Source organism: Haemorhous mexicanus, chromosome 19, assembly GCF_027477595.1.
Source record: "Haemorhous mexicanus isolate bHaeMex1 chromosome 19, bHaeMex1.pri, whole genome shotgun sequence".
In the NCBI taxonomy this organism is placed as follows: Eukaryota; Metazoa; Chordata; class Aves; order Passeriformes; family Fringillidae; genus Haemorhous; species Haemorhous mexicanus.
The window spans coordinates 2,213,043-2,233,321 of NC_082359.1; the positions used below are offsets into that span (position 1 = coordinate 2,213,043).

General features: G+C 55.6%; 1 protein-coding gene across 1 annotated transcript; it reads left to right on the forward strand.

Moving 5' to 3' along the window:
• Positions 1-1,730: 1,730 nt before the first annotated feature.
• Positions 1,731-20,212, forward strand: MMP11 (matrix metallopeptidase 11). Its single transcript, XM_059863703.1, has 8 exons — positions 1,731-1,838; positions 10,660-10,910; positions 12,140-12,283; positions 13,282-13,415; positions 16,039-16,286; positions 16,523-16,736; positions 18,029-18,286; positions 19,143-20,212. Exons 1-8 carry the CDS (start codon positions 1,746-1,748, stop codon positions 19,274-19,276), a joined length of 1,476 nt encoding a protein of 491 aa, XP_059719686.1. The 5' UTR covers positions 1,731-1,745; the 3' UTR covers positions 19,277-20,212.
• The last annotated feature ends 67 nt before the right edge of the window (positions 20,213-20,279 follow it).

The following is a 20,279-nucleotide window of genomic DNA, read 5'->3' on the forward strand; positions in this document are numbered from 1 at the left end:
GAGCTGCAGAAAGCAAGCAGACAGTGAGATGTCAGAGTGGGAGATGTCAGACTGTCAGTGCTCTGGCCTGGGGTGGGAGCCCTGTGCTCATCTGGCAGCAGCCTCTGTGCATCCATGGGGCTGCATGGACAGGACAGACAGTGGCTGAGAGAGCTCCCAGCTCAGGAACACAACAAGAAGGAATTCTGCAGGCTGCACACGGGGCACAGGAGTCCCCAGAACACCCAGCAGCCTTTTTCCTGCTGCTGAACATCTACTGGCTTGGCTGGGAAATATCTGTGATCCCAAACACAACATGCACTCTCTTTTGTGCTAAGTGCCTTGGCAGGAGCCAGCAGTTCTCACACAGAGTTCCATCTCTGCAAGGACCAAGTTTCCCAGAACACCCCCTTTAAAATCTCCCTTCATTAAGAAGAGCCAAGCTGCCTGTTGCTGCCTCACAGGCTGCTCCCATGCCTCTCCCTGCTTCCCCAGGGCTCCACTGCCATGGGCTGGACAGCACTGAGCTCCCAGAGATACCAGCACTAAAAGAAAAGACACTAAAGAAAAGAGAGACAAAGGCAGGAAAGCTTTTTTCACTGGGACCCAGCTGTCTGGCTCAGAGAAAGGCGAGAAACAAGGGTCTGCTCTGCATTCCTGGGGCACAGCCAGAATAAGAGCAGAAGGGTAAATTCCACAGTGCAACGTGGTTTTCCCTGCTCCCCTGTCCCCTTTACAAATAAGGCCTGGGGGATATGCTGAGCACGGTGCTCCAGTGCAGGGACATCTTGCTAACAGCCTGTGAGTTAAACACTGCAGCACCTTCCACAGCCAGCCAAGGCCAGGCTCTTTCTTCTCACATCTGCTCACCGTACCCAGGATTTACATCATCAGTATGGTTCCCATAAAACTAAACATGAACAACTGATCACAGACAAATAAAGCAGTAATAGAGCCCGGGATGTCAGGAAGCCTTACTCACTCCCTGCACACCAGCCCAGGCAGCTGGAGATCAAAGTTCTCTTATTTGCAATACATTTCTTGAAACAATTTTCAGCTAAACTCAGTCTGCTGAGAGGATGCTGACACAATCCAGGGCTTCTCCCGGAGAAACAGGAACCAAGAAACCAGATCTGTGCCTTGCTGCCTCCATCTCCAGTTGGCTGAGCAGATGGAGAAGGCTCTGGCATCTCCAAAATGAGGAGTTGCTCCCTTCCTTCCCCTCCCTCAGCATCCCTGCTCGGGAAAGCCTTCTTGCTAAGGGGGAGTGAAAAAAGTGAGCAAAGCAGAGCCCTGCAGAGGCAGAGCAGGGGTTCAAACACACTAAAATACTGCTGTGAGCTGCTCCCCACGGGGACTGGAGTGGTCTCGACGGGCATTAAGAGGATGGGTTTTAGTGCTTGGTGCCCTTAGGCAGGAGAGGTGAGAGACACCTTTAAAGGGGCCCGTTTAAAGGCACCCCAAGGCAGGGAGGACCCGGAGGCCGGGGGCCGGTGCCGGGCAGGCGTGGGAGGGGGGTCCCGCCCCGCTCCGCCCCCAGGGGGTGGCGGGGCGGAGCAGACGGGACGGGCGGGACCCCCCTCCCGCGATGCCGCCGGGCCGTGTCCCCCCGGCCCGTGCAGCCGCGGCTCGGGGAGAACAAAAGGCAGGAGCGGGAGGAGGCGCGAGGAGGAGGGCAGGCGGCCACGGTGGGGGGATAAAAGGCTCAGCGAGGACCCCCCCTCCTCCTCCTCTGCCCCATGTCCGAGCCCGCTCCGCCGCCCGGCATGGCCCGCCCGCCGCTGCCCGCCGCCGCCGCCTTGCTGGCCGCCGCTCTGCTGCACTGCGCGCCCGCCGCGCCCGCCCGCCGACACAAGCCGGTGAGTCGGGACCGCCCGGTGCCTCCCTCCGTGTCCCCCCGTCGCTCTCCGATGCTGTCCCGAGGGCGGTATCTCCCCGGCAGATCCTCCAATGAACGGGATGAGCCGTCTTCCCCCCGCCGCTCCGTCCATCCCCGAGCCGCGCTCGGGATGCCGGCACGGGCAGCGCTGCCGGGAATCACCGGCCGCGGGACGGTGCCCCTGTCCCGGCCGTGCCTCCCGCTCCGCGGGCTCCTGCTGGCTTCTTGGGGAGTTTTCACAGCCGCGTTCCCGAGGGAAAACGGGGACGGAGACAAGGAGAGCTTAGGAGAGGACGCGGCATCCCCCGTGCTTCAGAGGCAGCAGAGCCCCCGCTGCTGCTCGAACACCGCCTGCGCGCTGCGCTGGCAGCTCCGAGAAGTTACGGGGAGACGAGACTGAAGGGATGAATCAAAGGCAGGCAGGAGAGGAGCAGCAGGGCTCTTTCTTCCTGCAGATGCCTGCCCGATCCCAGCACCTGGGACGGAGCTGCGAGCAGCAGGGACTGCGGCTGCCGGAGAGGAGCAGCGGCGTGCGAGGGATTTGGGGGACGGGAGAGGACAGAGAGCTCCTTGTGCTGGGAATGTGTGCGTGTGTAATCGCGTTGTTATAGACATGCGCTTCGCTGCTGGGCCGTGAAATAATAACAGAGCAAATGCCCGGTAGCAGCCCAAGGGGATTAGTTCAGGTTCTGTCGATGGTTTTATTATCAGCTCTGTCATCTGAGCACTTTCTAACTTGGCTGCTAAATCTGCTGTGGGCCGGGACTTGGCACGGAGCAGCCTCGGCCCCCAAAGTGCTCGCATTCCTCCGAACGAAATGTCACCGCGCTTGGCCCAGCTCTGCCGGGAAGGTGAGGCCAGGCGCTCGCTGGTGGCATCCCGCACTCCAGGAGTGACGCTGCTCTGCGGGCTTCAGGCCCGTCCGAGAGCAGCAGGGGGTGGGCTGGGAGGGCAGAGCTCCACCCGCATAAAGCTGGAGGCTGCTGGCTCCCGTGGGACACGGGCTGGGCTGGCAGGTGCCTCGTGCTCTGCCCTGTGCAAGCTGGGAAGCTGCTGCTTCTGGAAGAACCTGCACAGCCCCTGGTCCTGGTCTGGCTGCCAGCAAGGGCCTGTGTGGGGTCCTGGGGGAAGGGAGAGCCAGCCTGGGTTTCATCCTCTGAGCTCGAGCCCAGCCCAGCTGCCCATGTCACCGCTCATGTCCTTGTGCCAGCACCCCCAGCTGCTGACTGCCTGCAGAGGTTGCAGGGGCTCAGCTGACTTGGCCAGTGCCCCTTGAGGTGGTTTGTGCACCAAACTGCTGAAGAGCACAGAGTTAGTGCAGGGGTCCAGGGCTGCTCAGACTCCTGGTCCATCAAATCCACTGCTACGCTCCAGAAGGTCCCCCCAGGTGGCATTCTGCCAACAGAGAGGTGATTTCTTCCTCATCCTAGACTCGTGCTCTGCTCTGTGAGTGCTAATCCTTCCCTCCTGGCTGGAGTAGCTCCAGGTGATGCTCCTGCAGGTCTGTTTGTTCAGGAATGCCTTGTGCTCGTGTGTTGGACCAGCCACGTGGGGCTTGGGCTTTCAGACTGATGTGTTTGACTCAGCCTTTGCAGAGATGGTGGCTGCATTGGTTGGGTTGGAGATGGCCAGGTGATCCCCTAGCCTTTCAAACAGCAGTTCTGTCACCCCAAACAGCTGCTCTTCTGGCTTCCTCATCTGCCATCAAGGCTCCTGAAGGTTATTCTGCTGCCTCTGAGGTGCAGCCAGTTTTACACGATGGAGGTGGCAGCAGTGCTCCTGCTGCCCTCCCGGGGAGCACGAGGGTGCAGGACGGCTGAGGTGGCGCTGCCAGGCCGACAGAGGCCTCGGCCACCCTCTGCCCTCTCTCACAGAGAGCTGTGCCACGCCATCACGTGCTCCCTGCTCTGACTGCTCCGAGCCTGCTGCACAAAGGGATGTTTCCCTCCTGTCTGACAGCAGCTAATTTCCTGTCTGGGCACCTTTTGCTGTCAGGTGATGAATGAGAAAGGAGCCAAGGGGCTGAGCCGGGAAAAGAGATTCACACTCCAATGAGACAGAGCACAGGAGCTCCTCGGGCTGTGCCAGTACGGGGGTGGGCAAGGAGAGCCCGGGTGCAGGAGTGTGCTGCACCCGGCTGTTTGTGGCTGTTTGTGGCTGTTTGTCACAACGGCAGCAGCTGAGAGGGGAGGGAATGCAGGGCTGAGATTCACTTTAAAGCCGGGCTACAGGGCAAGTTGCAGAAGGACTTGTGTTCTTTGAGCAAACCCTGTAGAGCTCCTTCACCGTTATATTAATGCCTAAAGAAAGAAAGAGAAAACTGAGAGGAGAATAAAGGCTGGGTCTGGTGTCCACTGTAAAACTTGAGAACAAAAGACCTGCAGTCCTCGGGCTGTGCACGCGCAGACACTGAATTCCTGCCCTGCCTCCGGCTCCCTTGGGAAATCAAAGCCCTGCGTTTGCTGGGAAGGTCTCTCTCGGTGGAGAAGTGGTGGGCACCCTCCCAGCTACCAACATAACCCCTCAGGGTGCTGCAGCTGTCCCCCTGAGCGCAGCAGGCTCCCCTCTGGAAGCAGGGCACTGCCTTCCCCACAGCCCCTGCCTGCCTCGCTCCGGGCTCAGGCGGCTCCCGCAGGAAGGGTTTGATTTGCACTCCTTGGTTTGGCTATTTAAAAACTGCAGTCAGGGCTGGGGTAATTTTAGGCATGTTTATCATCTGCTCTGGGAGAGACTCGGCACATGTAAGTAGTTATTCTCCAGCGGGTTTGTTGTGTTTGTGCTTCACAGGCAGCACACACACCCACCCTGCAGAGTGGCAGGGCTTGGGGTGCAGCTGGCAAAGCCCATCGGGGAGGGAGGGGAGAGGGAGAGGAAGGGAGAGGAGAGGGAGAGGAGCAGTCTGGGGAGGATCCCCCTCTCCAGGTTATGTTGCACTTGCTTCCCACACACTTATCCTGCCCTGGCACTTGTGGGGCTCTGCAGAAGAAGGGATGCACTGTGTAGGAGTTGTTTGAAAAGAATTTTTAGTGGAAAGTGGTCCTGTAGAGATGCTGGATATCTTTTCCCTGCTTTTCCCTGCTTTTCCCTGCTTTTCCCTGCTTTTCCCTGCTTTTCCCTGCTTTTCCCTGCTTTTCCCTGCTTTTCCCTGCTTTTCCCTACTTTTCCCTACTTTTCCCTACTTTTCCCTACTTTTCCCTACTTTTCCCTACTTTTCCCTACTTTTCCCTACTTTTCCCTACTTTTCCCTTCTTACTTTTTTCCCTACTTTTCCCTTCTTACTTTTTTCCCTACTTTTCCCTTCTTACTTTTTTCCCTACTTTTCCCTTCTTACTTTTTTCCCTACTTTTCCCTTCTTACTTTTTTCCCTACTTTTCCCTTCTTACTTTTTTCCCTACTTTTCCCTTCTTACTTTTTTCCCTACTTTTCCCTTCTTACTTTTTTTCCTACTTTTTTTCTTACAAGTAGCTCTTTCCTACTAATCTCAAATACGTGTACAGGTAGATAAAGGGTTTGTGGGTGTTCTTGCACTGGGGATGGCTCGGCCAAAAGCAAATGGGAGCACAGCTGAGTCTGCACATAGCTGCCCAGCAAAATGAAAAGCAGAGCCCTTCAGGGGTTCACTAAGACCACAGACAGGTTTTTAGATGTTCACTGAGATCCTGGTGCAGATAGAGGAGTCCCAAAAAGGACAGGCAGGTGACCTGACCAGACTTCCTCCTCTTGGTGGATTTGGGCAGGAGAGAGGCACTGGTAGCTCATGGCTCCCCTTAGCTTGGGTGTAAGTGCACAATGAACAAAACATCTCAACACCCTTCCTCCCCTGCCAGGAGTGTGCCACATCCTAGAGCAGTTTCTTCGTTTCAAGGGGAATTCTAGGTCATCAGATTAAGGGCTCTTGAAACCTTTTGCTATGTCAGCATCCTGGGGCTTGTTTGCTCTGTAAGTACTCCTGTCTCTGGCCAACTGTTCTTGGGTGACACCAGCAGCTTGGTTGTGGTGTTGTTGATGGAATAGTCTCACAAACCATCACGTAATTAAAATGTCTGATTATAAAAATAGTCCTGCAGTGTTTATTCATTTGATTTCTCTTGTTACACCAAAGCCTGCTTCTTCTCATTCTGTCTGTGGCCATAAACATTTGCAGTCCATAATGTTTCATGTTCCACTTTGCTTAGGAAAAATAAACATTTTCATTTTTTCATTGCCAACAACAACTGCCACCAAGTAATCCGGAAACAAGCTGTCAGGGCCCAGGAGGTAGTGCTGGATGGTGCCAGGGTGTGGGAAGTGAGGGGAGAGGAAAATCCAACAGGGTGTGCACAGCAGGCACTGCAGCAGCTCCTGTTTGGCCCCAGCCTTTGTGCTCTCCCTGTCTGCAGTGGGACCAGGCTGCAGCCAGCATGGAGGAGTCCTGGAGCTGAAGTATTTTGTGTGAGCAAAGAATTCATGGAGGGGTTGGGAGACCTTGTCCTGGGGAGGCAGGATCAATAAATCTGGTGGGTTTGCCTGGGCATTGTTCCCTAACAGTGCCTTGACCAGGAGCACGTTTAGCTCAGGGTTAGACCAGACCACACTCACGTTTCTGCCATGAAATTCCACCTGCAGCATCAGCCCCTTCCCAGCCCAGGCTGCCCCTGGAACACAGCCTGACTGAAATGAAGCTGGTTCCAGTTTTACCATTAACCATCAGCTGTAGCTGCACTTTCAAATCCAACCCCTGCAAATCCATGCTGGGCTGAGGCAGGCTGCACAAAAAGCTGTCTCTGCATCAGGAGAACAATGCTGATCTCAGGCAGGAGCATTGCTGTTCAGGGGGTGCAGAGCCCTGGGGGGGCATGGCCACTCCACAGTGAGCAAAAATGGGGTGGGAGAACTGCAAGAGAAAGCATCTCTGCTGTCCTTCCCTGCTGAAATAAGGGCAGGAGTGCTCTGAGGTGCTTGTAGGGAGAAGGGGGATAATGCTGCCAGCCAGAGGCAGCAAACACCAGGGCCTTGGAAATGCTCTGAGTAACAAAAGGAGGAAGCAGAAACAGAAGCAATGGAAAAGCAGGAGCAGAAGGGACAGGGAAATGGTGACAAAGTCCATGAGCTCATTCTCCAAGTGAAGGGAAAGCAGCCCCAGGGAGGGGGGAAGCACCCAAGACTGATGGATTCAGGCTGTGACTTGTCCAGTCACTCCTGTCTGACAGGGAGAGGGGTCTCCTTTCATGTCCACGCCACAGGAGCAGCCAGGAGCCCAGGTGCTTGGGTACACAAAGAGGACACAAGTTTAAGTTCAGGCAGGCAGAGGAGGATGGAGCCAGGCACAGGAGAGCCGTGGGTTTGTCAGCCCCAGGCACCAGCCCCACCCCTGTGCTCGTTCAGGCTGATGCTCCACTGCCCCTGTGCTGCTGCAGCTGCTCCCGGGGGCTCTGCAGGGTGAGTGCTGCCCAGCACGAGGAGGTTATAGATGCTCCTGGCTCCTTGGGGTGGCTGGAACACTTCCTGGGAAGCTTGGCTAGTGTTCATCTGGCTCCAGCAGACCCAGAGGTGATGGCTGCTGTATCACAGCACTTGAAGGCTGATAAAGCTGTAAGGAACTGAGTGGGCAGCCTGTACCTCCGCTGTGGTTTCTGCTGTCCCCTGGGATCTGTCCTTCCCCTCCTGCTCCCCCTCAGCCTTTCAGTCATGAGGCTGCAGGAAGAGGCACTTTCTTTGTGAGGAGCTGTGACCTGCCTGCAGCACAGCCCTCCTTGGTACAGCTTTGCTCCTCTGCTGTCCTCACAGCCTTCAGCCTTTGGTTTCAGGCCTGGGATCCTCTCTGTGCTTGTGCTGTGTTCACATTTCCTGACCAGCCTCTATTGCAAAGCCCTGGCCTCTTCCTTGACTCCAAGGCAGCTGTTCCCATGCCCAGCTGAGGGCTGTGCAGGGAGGGGCACTGCAAGTGGCTGCACACACTCAGCCAGAGGCTCAGATCTGTTTTCCACTCTGCTGGGACAAACCCTGGGATTTTCCTTTGCTTTTGTGTTCAGGAATCCCCTCCCCTCTGCTGGTGGGATGGCACCAGTGGGGATGCCCTGATGGGTACCCAGCAGCCAGTGCCCTCCTCTCCTTCCCCTCCCAGCTCTGCAGCAGCCTGGGCAGCAGCAGGGCCCTGAGTGAACCCTGAGCAATCAGCCAGGGTGTGGTAGCACAGCCCAGGGAACAAAGCAGGTCTCTCCACGAGAGGGAGGGCTCAGCACTGGCTGGGAAGGATGCAACCTTAAGCAAGTGGACACGGTATCTAATCCCTGGGAAGTGCCTGCAGCAAGGTGTGTCCAGCCAAGGAAGCCACGATCTCCAGCCTGGGTGTCCCCTGAGCATTGTTTGGCAAGTGGTTTGTGCCTGTCCCATTTCCCCTTGCCTGCAGTGGCATTTTCCAGCCCTTTCCTGCCATGGTGCTGGTGTCGGTGCTGTGACGACAGGGACAGAGTCACTGTTTGTCCAGGGGCACACACAGAGCACCAGGGCAGGTCCTGCCTCCTGCCCCACCCAGAGCCACCCACAGGAGCTCGCTGTGCCCCTTCCAGGACTGGGTCTGCAAAGGGCAGGAGGAGCAGGGAGGGTCCTGGTGTTGCAAAGTGGGGTTTGGAAGGCTGGGATTCATAACAGTGCCTTGAGCTAACCAAAGGGGGAGAGAAAAGCTGCCTCTGCTCTGCCTCTGAACATGGGATTCCTTGGGGCAAGAAGGAAACAGGCAGCTTCTCCTCTCTGCTCCTGGTCAGAGCAGAGAGATAACCTCCAGTTCATGGCAGTGGCCCCAGCCTGTAAAGAAACTGGCTTTCCCAGGAGGGGAATGTGCAGAGCATCACCAGGGCAAAAACCAGGGGAAAGGCATCCGGGTCAGCCACAGCCCACCCACCCACCTGAGCACTCCTCCAGGGTTTCCCAGTGCTCCTAGGCCCTGTGCTACCTGGCCTTGGAAAGCCAGATGCATTCATCACCCCAAGTTGTCAGCTGCCAGGACCTGGCAGTAGGTGCACCCAGGAGCAAGGGGCTGAGCAGCCCTGCAGGCTGTGCCCTGGTGACACAAAGCCATCGTGTGCTTCGGTGTCATCGGGGCTGACAGCAAGATGTTGGCCAGAACATGAACTTTGTCAGCTTCTGCTGCCAGCTGTCCTTTGCAGCAGTAGCTGCCAGCCCAGGCAGGGTGCCAGGTGGCTCTCAGAGAGCTCCCCTTAGAAGACAGGTACCTCCAGCCTGGCAGGGCTCCAGTCTCAGCAGGAGCAGCCTGGTGCAGGCTCCCCGGGACAGCCCAGCCCGTGCTCCTCCTCCCCCGAGCCCTGAATGGATGCTCAGAGCACGGCCGGGGGCTTGGGCAGCTCCTGCTGTTCAGGATATGAAAAGGATTTCTCTCTTTGCTGGTGCAGTTCCTGTAGTGTGTGAGAGTGCACTGGGACACCAGGGTTGCATCAATGGCTCTGAGCACAGGCTGGCAGGTGCCCAGCCACCAAGGGTGTCTGTCTGTCTGTCTGTCTGTCTGTCTGTCTGTCTGTCTGGGGAGGACCAGCCAGCAGGCCGGAGCGCTGACAGACACACCATAAGTGCAGCTTGTGTGCCCTGCCTGGCTCCCCTGTCCATCTGTGCCTGGCTCAGGGGCATGGGGCTGGAGCTCAGTGGTGGAATTAATGCCAAGGCCTTCACACTTCATTCCAGCCCGCGTGAATGGGCCCATTGTGGGAGCAGAGGGTGGCAGCATGTGGATTACAGGCATCATGGCAGTGCTGGCACTGTGCCATCCTGACCCCGTGTCGCTGGCAGGGCAGCCTGGAAGAAGGCAGCTCTTTGCAGGGGAAGAAAGAGCTGCCTAAAGCCCAGGTCCTCCCTCTGGAGCCCCGTGGGACAGAGCCTGCCTGTCCAGTTAGAGAAGCACCACTGCTGCATCTCAGCTTCTCCCTGCTCAAGCACCTTTCATTTGCTGCATAAAATCAGGCAAAACCCCCCTGTGTTTGGCCCTCTGCAGCACAGTGATGTGGACCAAGCACCTCTCACCCCACATGCCTCACAGCAGCTTGGAGGTGACACCTGGGCTGTGTTTCATGGCAGCAGCATGGGAAACACGTGGAAGTCAGCTAATTAGCATTAATTTATGTTGTCAAGAGAAACCTTGCTTTTCCAGCTAAGTGTGGGAGAGCCCAGGAGATGTTATCCTGAGCAGAATCAGAGGTACAGGGAGGCCAGGGGACACGGTGCAGTCCTTCCCTCAGCAGTGATGGAGGCGGCAGGGACAGTCTCTGCTGCTCTCTGTGCCGTCCCCCCACATCCTTGTGTCCTGCTCTGCCATGCTGAGACCTGCCCACGGTGCCAGGGCAGCAAGAGGACACCACGGAAGTGACAACAAGGAGCACAGCTGCCGTGCTGGGGACTGAAGACTTCCTCTCATTAATGTCACCTCTACCCGGGGCCAGGAGGGAATAAAGGATGTAGGGCAAAGGGGGAGAATTTATTCCCCAGTGATTTGTTTTATACTTGAAGGGTCTGGTTCTCATCCACAGCCTGCAAAAGTATTTCCTGCCGGCCAGCTGCCAAGGAAATGTGGACCAAAAATAACGGAGTGCTTAGTGGGTGCCACGGCATGACACAGTGCCCCCCAGGTGTGAGCCAGCCTCAGAGCAGGGAGCACGGCATGTTTGTGGGGAGCAGGCTGTGTCCTACCGGTGGGGAAACAGCCCTGGCAGAAGTGCAACCCACTGCTCAGGACTGCTGCGGGCGGCTGTCCACCCCTCTGCAGCAGCCAGCGTCTCCACGGACACTGAGGTCGTGCTTGTGCTTTTGCCTTTCAGGACATGTCTCGAAAGCATCACACCTGGAAGGAGCAGGCTCCTTGGCTGGCTGCCCTGGTGAACGCCGTGGGCACGGGCGTGCCTGCCAAGGGCTTCCCCGCGGCTGCAGCCGGGCCCGCGGCCGGCTGGAACCCGCCCCGCTGCGGCGTGCCCGACCCGCCCGCGCTGCCGGGAGCCCAGGGCGGCCGGAACCGCCAGAAGCGCTTCGTGCTCTCCGGGGGCCGCTGGGACAAGACCAACCTCACCTACAAGTAAGGGACACTGCGATGGCAGCCAGGCGGGTGTGGCAGCCAGGCGGGTGTGACACTCAGGCAGGTTCACTTCTCCCTGCCCAAACTCTCAGTCTGGTATCCCTGGATCTGTGATGTGACCGTGAGAGGCACAGGAGCCAGGGGAGCCACACGCTGAACCATGGCAGGCTTGTCCCCAGCACCCCCTCATCCCCTCCTGAGCACACTCTCAAACACAGCTGCCCTCCTGTTGTGCACAGCCATTGCCTCAGCCCTGGGCAGTGCCACACCAGCACCCCTGGGCACAAAGGGTCACTGTCCTCACAGGTCACTGTCCTCACAGGTCATTGCCCTCACACGTGCTGAGCTGAGCCCCCATCACCAGTGCTGTCCTGCTGTGCCTCTGCCCCCACAGCCACCCCGCGGGGGGCTCACCTCACAGTTTATTTTAAAGAGATCTTTTCATTCAGCTGTTTTTGATGGTCCCATAAACACCACTTCAGCGTAAAGTTCTGCCCAAATCACCCCACACATTCTCAGTTGTGAATCTGCCCAACAGACTGGAGGGAGGGTTGGGCTCCCTCTGCAGCTGCCCTCAGGGCTATGAGTGGAGAAGTGAGCACAGTCATATGGACCCTGACAGCCTGTAAATCATCTTGCGCTTAATCCAATACAGGACACTGTTCCTCACACCATCAGGAGGCTGCAGATAACAGAAGGGCTTATGCCTTTTTTTTTCTTTTTGGTCAGTAGTGTTAGAGAAAGAAACACAGCAGAGATTTACATACAGCAACACCGTTAATGGAAGGGAAAGGCTTCCCTCTGTGGCAGACCTTTCTGTCTGCTCTTGTTATTGGAGGAAGTGGGAGCAACTCCTCAGTGAACCCAAGTTTCTAGGAGCAAAAAATGCAGTCATTTAGGAGAAGGAATCACATCATACCAGTCTCGGGAATCTTTGTGGTGGTGGCCTTACAGGGGATAGACCTGGGAGGTGCTGTGGCATTTCAGAGCAACACAGAATCTGCAAAACTCTCCAGGGAACTCACCTCTGACACACCAGCCAGAGGGTTCCAACACTGGTGGGATTTATCTGCTGCACAGGTTGCTTGGTAGAGGGTGCTGAAGCAGTGCATGTATGGGCTGGAGACGTTCTGGTGCTGGGAATGGTGGCCCTGGTGATGCTGGTTGTAGAGCTGTGTCCATGGGACAGCAGCTGATGCTCTCCTCATCCAGCGTCTGTTGACTTCCAGAATTATCAGGTTCCCATGGCAACTTGTAAAAGCTAAAGTGAGAAGGACCATAGAGGAAGCTTTGAAAGTCTGGAGTGATGTGACCCCGCTGACCTTCACCGAGGTGCAGGAGGGACGGGCTGACATCGTCATCGACTTCACCAGGTGGGCACGGCGGGCAGCACACCCTGCCCTGCCAGAGGAGCAGGGCTGGAACCAGAGCAGTGACCTGCCAGCACACAACTCAGGCACTTGGATGGAGGCTCATATTTCTGCTTTCAGACACTTGGGATCATTTTAGTTTTGTCAGTCCCGGGCTGCTCGGTGTGAGTGCAGCTGTTCCATGCAGCACCATTACTGGTCATTCATTAATTTTCCTGGTACATTTACGTTTCTCTGCCCACAGGCTGTTTTCTTAAGAGTTTGTTTTGATTTCCCATCTTCAGGTCCTCCATCCTGTCCCTTGACTGAAGGATGAAACTGTCTGCCCAAAGACAAATATAGTTTCTTGGTTAGAGGAATCTTGGCTCCTGGCCTGAAATTCCCTTTTGGCAAGATACTCACTGGGGCAAAGACTTCCCTGAGTGTTTGTACAGAGCTAATGAGGGCAGTGGAGGCTGTCCAAGCAGTGATGTGATTTCCATGCTGTGTGTTTGTCTCCCTCAGCTCTCTCAAGCAGCCACATCTCTCATGGGTTTCCTTCATTACTCATCAGTGGCTTGGCCTGAGTGAGGACCTGAGAGTTTGGCTGGGTTTGCTGCCAGCTGCCCCTCCACAGCTCCCCACCACCCAGAAATATCAACTCAATCTTGGCTTAGGCTGTCACCTCCTTAGTTCTTGAGGCTCCACAGTCAGCTCTGGGCTGGAAGCTGGAGAGGGGAGGGGGAGAAACATCCCTGAGAAAACATACAAACTCCCCAGAGCTTGGCGTGACTGAGATCTGCTTCCTCAGTGCTTGGTGTGATCAAGCTGCTTCCTCAGGGCTCTGAAGCAGAATTTGGCTTGTGGCAATTGGAATGGCTCTGAGCAGTTGATCTAGACCGGTGGGATGAACTTAGGATGAGAATGAGAGCTGCTGTCCCCTCTCAGTGCCTCCCACCTTTGGCTATGTGATGCTGGGGCTCCATGACCTTTGTCTGAGGGGAAATGTGTCTTCCCTCCAGGTACTGGCACGGGGACAACCTGCCCTTTGATGGGCCTGGAGGGATCCTGGCACACGCGTTCTTCCCCAAGACACACCGGGAAGGAGACGTGCACTTTGACTATGACGAGACCTGGACCATTGGGAACAACCTGGGTATGGCACTGTTCCAAGGGCAGCTCTGGCTGCTTGTCAGTGAGCTTGGAAATGATTCCCTGTGCTGTGAACAGGGTCCCTGTAAAACTGAGAGGGAATAACTGTTTTTGTGGTGAGCATTGCCATCTCTCTCCAGTTAGAAGCCTGCTGTTAGCACTCAGGTCCAGGACCCCAGCTTCCCCATGGACTCCTGTGTGGGGCAGCAAGGCATGGCTCTTCTGCCCAGCCATGTGCTCTGCCACTGGGGAATTGCACCCAGCATTGGCAGGAGTCATTAGAAATGAAATGAGGAAAGCATGAAGGAAAACTGAGGCTGGAGCTCCCTGTGACTGTTGTCTTCCAAAGAACTGCCTCAGTCCCAGGCCCTGCACACATTGTTCACCATCTGCCCTCAAACAAGTCCATAAAGGGAAACCATCCAGGCTCCAGCTCTGTCCCCGTGGCCTGGGAATGCTCTGACCATAAACAACACCACATCCAGTCAAGACTCTTTTTGCTAAGAATAGATCCAAGCTGGTAGCTCTCTGCTTGGGCACTCAGGGTCTGGTGTCACAGTAACTCATGAGACACTGCAGTACTGCCTGGGACCATCTGGAGCAGTGCCCAGAGCATCAGTTTCTGGAAGACTCACCAAAATTAACCCAGGTCAGCTCCTCCTCCTCCTTCCCAGTTTATCTACATGGACAAAGAAATCATCACAAAGCCCAAGCTAACCCCAGGCCTCTCTGGGGAGTCCCAGAAATGTTGGCCATGCCAGTGGGCACCCCCAAAGCCCGTGGGATGCCACTAAGATGTCAGTGCCAGCTGCAGGCCAGTTTGAGTGTGTGGGGCACAGCACTGCTGCGTCTCCAGCCCTTCTCTTGCTGGCCCAAAACAAGAATCACAAGCACAGGACCTCTTTGCAGAGGGGTTTCTGCTCCTGGGGCAGGGGTGGGCTCTGTTGGTTTTCACCCTCTGTTGTTGAAGAATTTCCTGCATTTTCCCATAAAACAGTGTTGGGGTCAAAACAGGAACCAAAAGTGGACACCAGTTCCCATCAGAATCCAGCTCTATTCCATGGCATTCCCCCCTTCTCTCCCCCTCCCATATCATCCACAAATAACTGTTGCAAAAGCTCTTTAGAGCGAATTGCCATTTAACGTGCTGAAAAGAGCTTTAGGATATAAACGTGGGTAAATCCTTGACTCAGCTCTCAGTGAGACAGGGAAATCCTTGGCCTCATTTTACTGATGGGAAAGCACAAGTGTCCCCTGGGGTCACTCCAGGGCCATGCAGGAAGCAGGGCCCACGTGGAGGACCATCCATGAGGGACACAGGGATGCTGTCCAGCACAGCTCCTTCAGCTGTCCTGTTGTGCACCTCCCCTGCAGAATCTGACAGCACAGCTCATCTGCCAACACTGGAAAGCAGCAAGTGAGGAGCCTGCCAAGCTAAACAGAAGTGTCTGAAAGTTTGTAATAAATCACTGGCATGGAAATCCCACTCTCTCAGCTGACCTAGATGTGTTGGTTTAATCAGGTCAGTGCTGTGCAGATTCATGGCTTCCAGGTAAAGCAGGCCAGTGGAGGAAGACAGGGCTCACCTTCTCCTCCACCCTTCCCAGGGGTTCCTCCCCACTGCATTCTCCTTGCTCCTGGTGCTGAGAAGTGACCAGGGAATTCTCCCCTGGAGCCAGCAGGGAAATCCTGCTTGGAGCACCAAGGCTGGCTGACCCACATCCCTGTTGCTCTCATCACTTGGGCTGTAGCTGGGAGGATTTCTGGCTGAAGGCAAGTGAATTAATATGCTGGGACATAGTGAAATTTACCAGCTTTAAAAAGGACCCTTTGGAAGCTAAACAAAACCTGCCAAACAATACAAGTTTGTGTACCGAAATCCCCGTTTCCTCCCTCCTTTTGTAGATGTTCCAAGGTCATGTATTCCTAAAACATGGTCTCCCATAAATCTGTTTAAGTCTGGCGACGAATTCTCAGGCCTTGACATTAGATAATATTTTATGGATTTATTTCTAAATGACACCTTCTTGACACAGCCCCCAGACAAGCAATAAATGAGCTCCCTCTGCTGTCTGTGACAGAGGCCTTTGGCAAGTGTTAATTCCAGAGTTCTCTGACCGACACCCGGATCTTCCACAGCGGGTGTGATCTAACTGGGACTCGCTGAACTTCAGCTCTAGCCAACAACTGCTTCAGACTGGGTGGACAAACACCAGCCTGACCACACCACCTCCTACACATCCTTCTCTCTGCAAATTTCTCCTTTCCAAAAGTGCATGGAAAATCCTTGTCTTCCTGGTAGCTGAGGAGGTGGCAAGGGCCTCTGACAACAGGATTGCAGATGACCAACATGTCCAGGTTAATATCCAAGTGTATGAATTGGCTCATGGTGCTTCTGAACCAGTGAACTCCTTTACTATGCCCTTTTAAAAAAAACCAGAAAACCCACAAACACATTTTTGATCTACACAGAAGATATCTGGGAACAGCACAGTTGGAGGTAGATTTCTCTGTCCTTTTTTTGGACTCCTACAACACATGTCAGTGTCTGGTAACTGGTAGGAACAGGCCCAGGAGGCCAAAGCATGTGGGTAGACAAAAGTGTATTCCATCTTTTCCCTTTGTAGGCACTGACCTCCTGCAAGTGGCTGCCCATGAGTTTGGCCACGTGCTGGGCCTGCAGCACACGGCTGTCTCCAAGTCCCTGATGTCCCCTTTCTACATCTTCCGCTACCCCCTGAGCCTGAGTGAGGATGACAAGCAAGGTATCCAGTACCTGTATGGGAAACCCTCACTGGATCCTGATCCAACCCCAACCCAGCCAGCAGAGCTGCCCCAGCCAGACCTCGAAACAAACGAGATCACCAACGTGGAGGTGAGTGCAGGGCTGCTCTGTGCCCTTCCCTGACACCCCGGCTGGGGCTGCCCTGGGCGGTGTCTGCCTCATCCACCAGCACCGCTGAGCCCAGCCCAGCCCCCACGGCTGCACCGGGATGTGCAGGGAGGGGATCTCCGGGCAGCACGGGCCCAACCCGAGCAGCACAGCTGCCTGGACGCAGTGCCTTCCCCTGGGGGCTCTGGGGGCAGCCCTGACCCGCTGTGCCTCGGCAGGCCCTGCAGCCCGACGCCTGCCTCACGGCCTTCGAGGCCGCCGCCACCATCCGCGGGGAGCTGTTCTTCTTCAGCTCGCGCTACGTCTGGCGGCTCCGCGCCGGGAGGCTGCAGGACGGCTACCCAGCCCTGGCCTCCCGCCACTGGCAGGGCATCCCCAGCTCCGTCGATGCCACCTTCGAGGACCCTCTGGGCAACATCTGGTTTTTCCAAGGTAAGAGCTGGACTGTGATCAGATGGCTCAGAAATCTCAATTACTTAGGGGTAGTCACGACCCAGCAGGTTCCTGAGACAATAAATCTGGAAATCCTCAGAAGTTCAGCAATCCTTGTTATTTGTTTCCTTAACAATTTAAACTTTTCATCAGGTATTGAGGACTGAGAACAAGAGTTCGCTTTTGTTTTAAACATGGCCACAATATCCTATTCTCCTTCCCTGGGACACAAACAATTGAAATTTGCCTCTGCCCTGGCAGAGGAGAAGGAAGGAAACATTTGCTCTATCTCTCCAGCTGTCATGGAAAGCACTGTGCCAGAAGTGGACCCCAGCAGTACCCTGGTTGTGCCTGTGTCCCCAGGGCCCTGCTCAGGGTGGGGACAGCATTTTCTCCGTTCCTCAGACACCTGGATGTGGAACTTCCTATTACCCCATGGCTTTATGAGCCTACAGGGAGCCTGGATGCAGAGCCAGGCAACCTCCAGCAACCAGAAAGATTAGGAATGAAAACAGCTCCTGGCTATCTCTGGGGTTCAAGGCCAGCAACAAACCCTGTTTCAGCCCCATGTTTTCTTTAATGCTCTTCCCAAGGGGAGGTCTAATAGCAGGGATGCAGAATGACCTGGGAACTCACTGTGGGTGTGCACACCTCGTCTGCACTCCATGAGACTGAGTACCAAAATCACATCAGCAGCTCTGCAGGCAGAGCTCCTGCATGAACACATTTCTGAGCACCTGACCTGCACACAAGGGCTTACAGTGCTAAAATTGGCAGGCTCCTACGGTGAGTTAAAATGAGATAAGGAGAAAGTATTACATGCCCTAGGCTAATTACAGAGATTACCATTTTAATCTAATCTGGAACTCTGCTTCCAGTCTCTATATCGACTTGGCAAATTCTGGTTTCTGCAGCTTGCTCCTTTCCAGCCACATGCCCCCTTTGTGCCTGTGCATGCCCACATGTTTTCCAGGTGCTGAGATTGCAGGGCAGAGGCTGGTCCCTCCAGCCAAGTCCTTTATAACTTCTACAAATAAAGAAAAATGCAGCTGAAATGGACCTTCCTGTCCCCCACCAACACCCACCATGCTGGACAGAGGTGGGATGCCAATGCATTGACAGCATTTTGGACACACAACAGCGGCAGCATCCATTACACTTGGTGGTGTTTTTGCCTCTCAGGCACAGCTTCTCTTGGGAGCTCTGCCAAGGCACCAGCTCCAGTTGCACAGATCACTGCCAAATTATCAGAGTTTTTGACCCCTTGTTTCCCTTTTCTGTCTCCTCAATAGATTCCCAGTACTGGATTTATGATGGTGAGAGACGGGTGTCTGGTCCCACCCCAATCGTGGAGCTGGGCCTCCCTGCATCCCCAGTGCAGGCAGCTCTGGTGTGGGGGGCTGAGAAGAACAAGATCTACATCTTCAGTGGAGGCAACTACTGGCGCTTCAACCCCCAGAGGCGCCAGGTGGACAACATCTACCCGCGGGCCATGGCCGACTGGCGCGGCGTCCCGCCCGAGATCGACGCCGCCTTCCAGGATGAGCTGGGTCAGTGCAGCAGCAGCACTGCTCTGGCTCACAGCACTGCAGAGTTACACACGTGCTAGTGGATGTTGCCCAGCCATAACACATCCCATACAGGGTAGAGGGGCAGTTCCCTTCAGCTGGGAGAGAACTGAGAAGTCGTTTCATTGCCATTAATTGCAGTAATTGATATGTAAGTGTATGATAGAGAGAAGTCAAATATCTGAGCGAGGAATGGTCACAGAGTCCTGCTCACCTCTCACTGCTCCTGGCAAAGGAAGCGATCAGAAGACAACAGAAACACTGCCCACACTTCCACCCGGGGAGCTGAACAAAGAACAGGCTGCTTTTGGTATTGACCTGTCCTCCCCAGTGTGCCCCATGCTGGGAACAGTGCCACAGAAACACTGGGGACAGCCAGAGTGCTTGGGATGCCAGGTGTGGTGAGTGCCTCTTTCCTCTCGAAGGATGAAGTGAAACAAATCTCCACTGCTTCCAGAACCTAAATTCCAGGGCAGCTTGCCCACAGAACAGATGCTCTGAGCAGGTCTTCACAAGTTGCCTGTCCCTGTCCTAGAAATCCCCTGTCCTCACAGGGCTGGGTCACTACAAGCATGCAGCATATTAAACCCACCAGGAAAATAAAATAAAATCCATCCTGTGTACTGTCCAAAAAGTAAAACCAAAGTTTTCATCTAAACTAAAACAGTGTGAAAGAAAAGTGAATGCCACAAGCCTGGGTTCAAGTAAAATCTCCTGCCTCTTCCAGCTCCCTTTCAGTACTGCATGTGTTGCAGAGTGTCAGCTGAACAAAATGCTGGCAAAGAGCTCTGAGCTACGTGAATGCTGCCTCTTCTAAACCTTCCTCTCTCACCCACAGGTTTTGCCTATTTCCTGAGAGGCCGAGACTATTGGAAGTTTGACCCGGTCCAGGTGAAAGTGCTGGAGGGCTACCCACGCCAGATCAGCCAGGACTTCTTCAGCTGCACACCCTCCTCCAACTCCTTCAGATGAGGGGGGTGCCTGTGTCCTCCACGCTCCCCTGTCGTCTCCCTTTACCTTCAGCAGCCGCAGAGGGTTCCCTCTGCCATTCCTGGCTTCCTTCCAGGCTCAGCATCTGACACAACAGGTGTCTGTCACAAGTGACAGAGTTTGCTCCTCTCCAGTTCCAGCAGCCCCAGCTTCAGTTGCTATCAATGTAAAAACAGCTGCCATGTTCTTTACAGACGAGGGAGGCCACTCTCTTCTAGCAATAGCATCCCAAAAGCCACCAGGCCAGCCTGGAATGGGATCATGCTCTCATAATTAATCTGAACCCATCCTGTAGAACTGATCCAATGGCATTTCCTATGTTTACATAACTCATTACGGCAGCCCTTCGCTGCTGCAGACGCTGGCCAAGGAGAAATGACCCCCGAGCCCGGGGCATTGAAGGACACCGGCCCTACCTGCAGAGGAGGAGGACAGCGACGTGCGGCTGCTGCCAGAGCCACTCCGCCGGGGCAGCCGTGCGGACTGCCAGGGCCCTGCCGCAGCCCTAGCCCGGCTTGCCGTTGTATCCCTAGTATGCGTTAGGATTTTGTACCGATGTCTATATAGACAAGGGGCCCCTTCCCTCGCTCCCTCCCCGGTGCTGGGTGCCAGTGCTGGACACTGCCCCGCGCTCCTCCCGCCGCGGTTCCCATCCCGGGATGCTCAGATGCACTGATCGCTCTCGAACCGCCGTTCCCGGCCCGGGCTGGCACCGCACACCCGCCGTGCCTGCCCAGCCTCAGGCCAAACACCCCGGGCTGCGAACGGCCTCTTCCCCTTCCACCTCCCAGCCGAGTCCGGGTGCGCGGCTAGCGGCACGGCGCTGGGCATGTGCCGTGCGGCGGCGGGCCCAGCGCAGCCCGCTCCGTGTGTATTTATGTTCCGCCCCGCCACAATAAAATCCGCCTCTTTTCTACATCCTGCCGCGCCGGCCGTGCCTCCTTCGCCCCGCCCGCCGCATGCGCGCAGCGGGCCCGCACTAGGC

Coding starts and splice junctions, on each gene's coding strand:
- MMP11 (XM_059863703.1), top strand. CDS start 1,746: ATGGCCCGCCCGCCGCTGCCCGCCGCCGCCGCCTTGCTGGCCGCCGCT. Junction 10,911..12,139: donor AAGACCAACCTCACCTACAA/GTAAGGGACACT, acceptor GTTGACTTCCAG/AATTATCAGGTTCCCATGGC. Junction 16,287..16,522: donor ACGAGATCACCAACGTGGAG/GTGAGTGCAGGG, acceptor GTGCCTCGGCAG/GCCCTGCAGCCCGACGCCTG.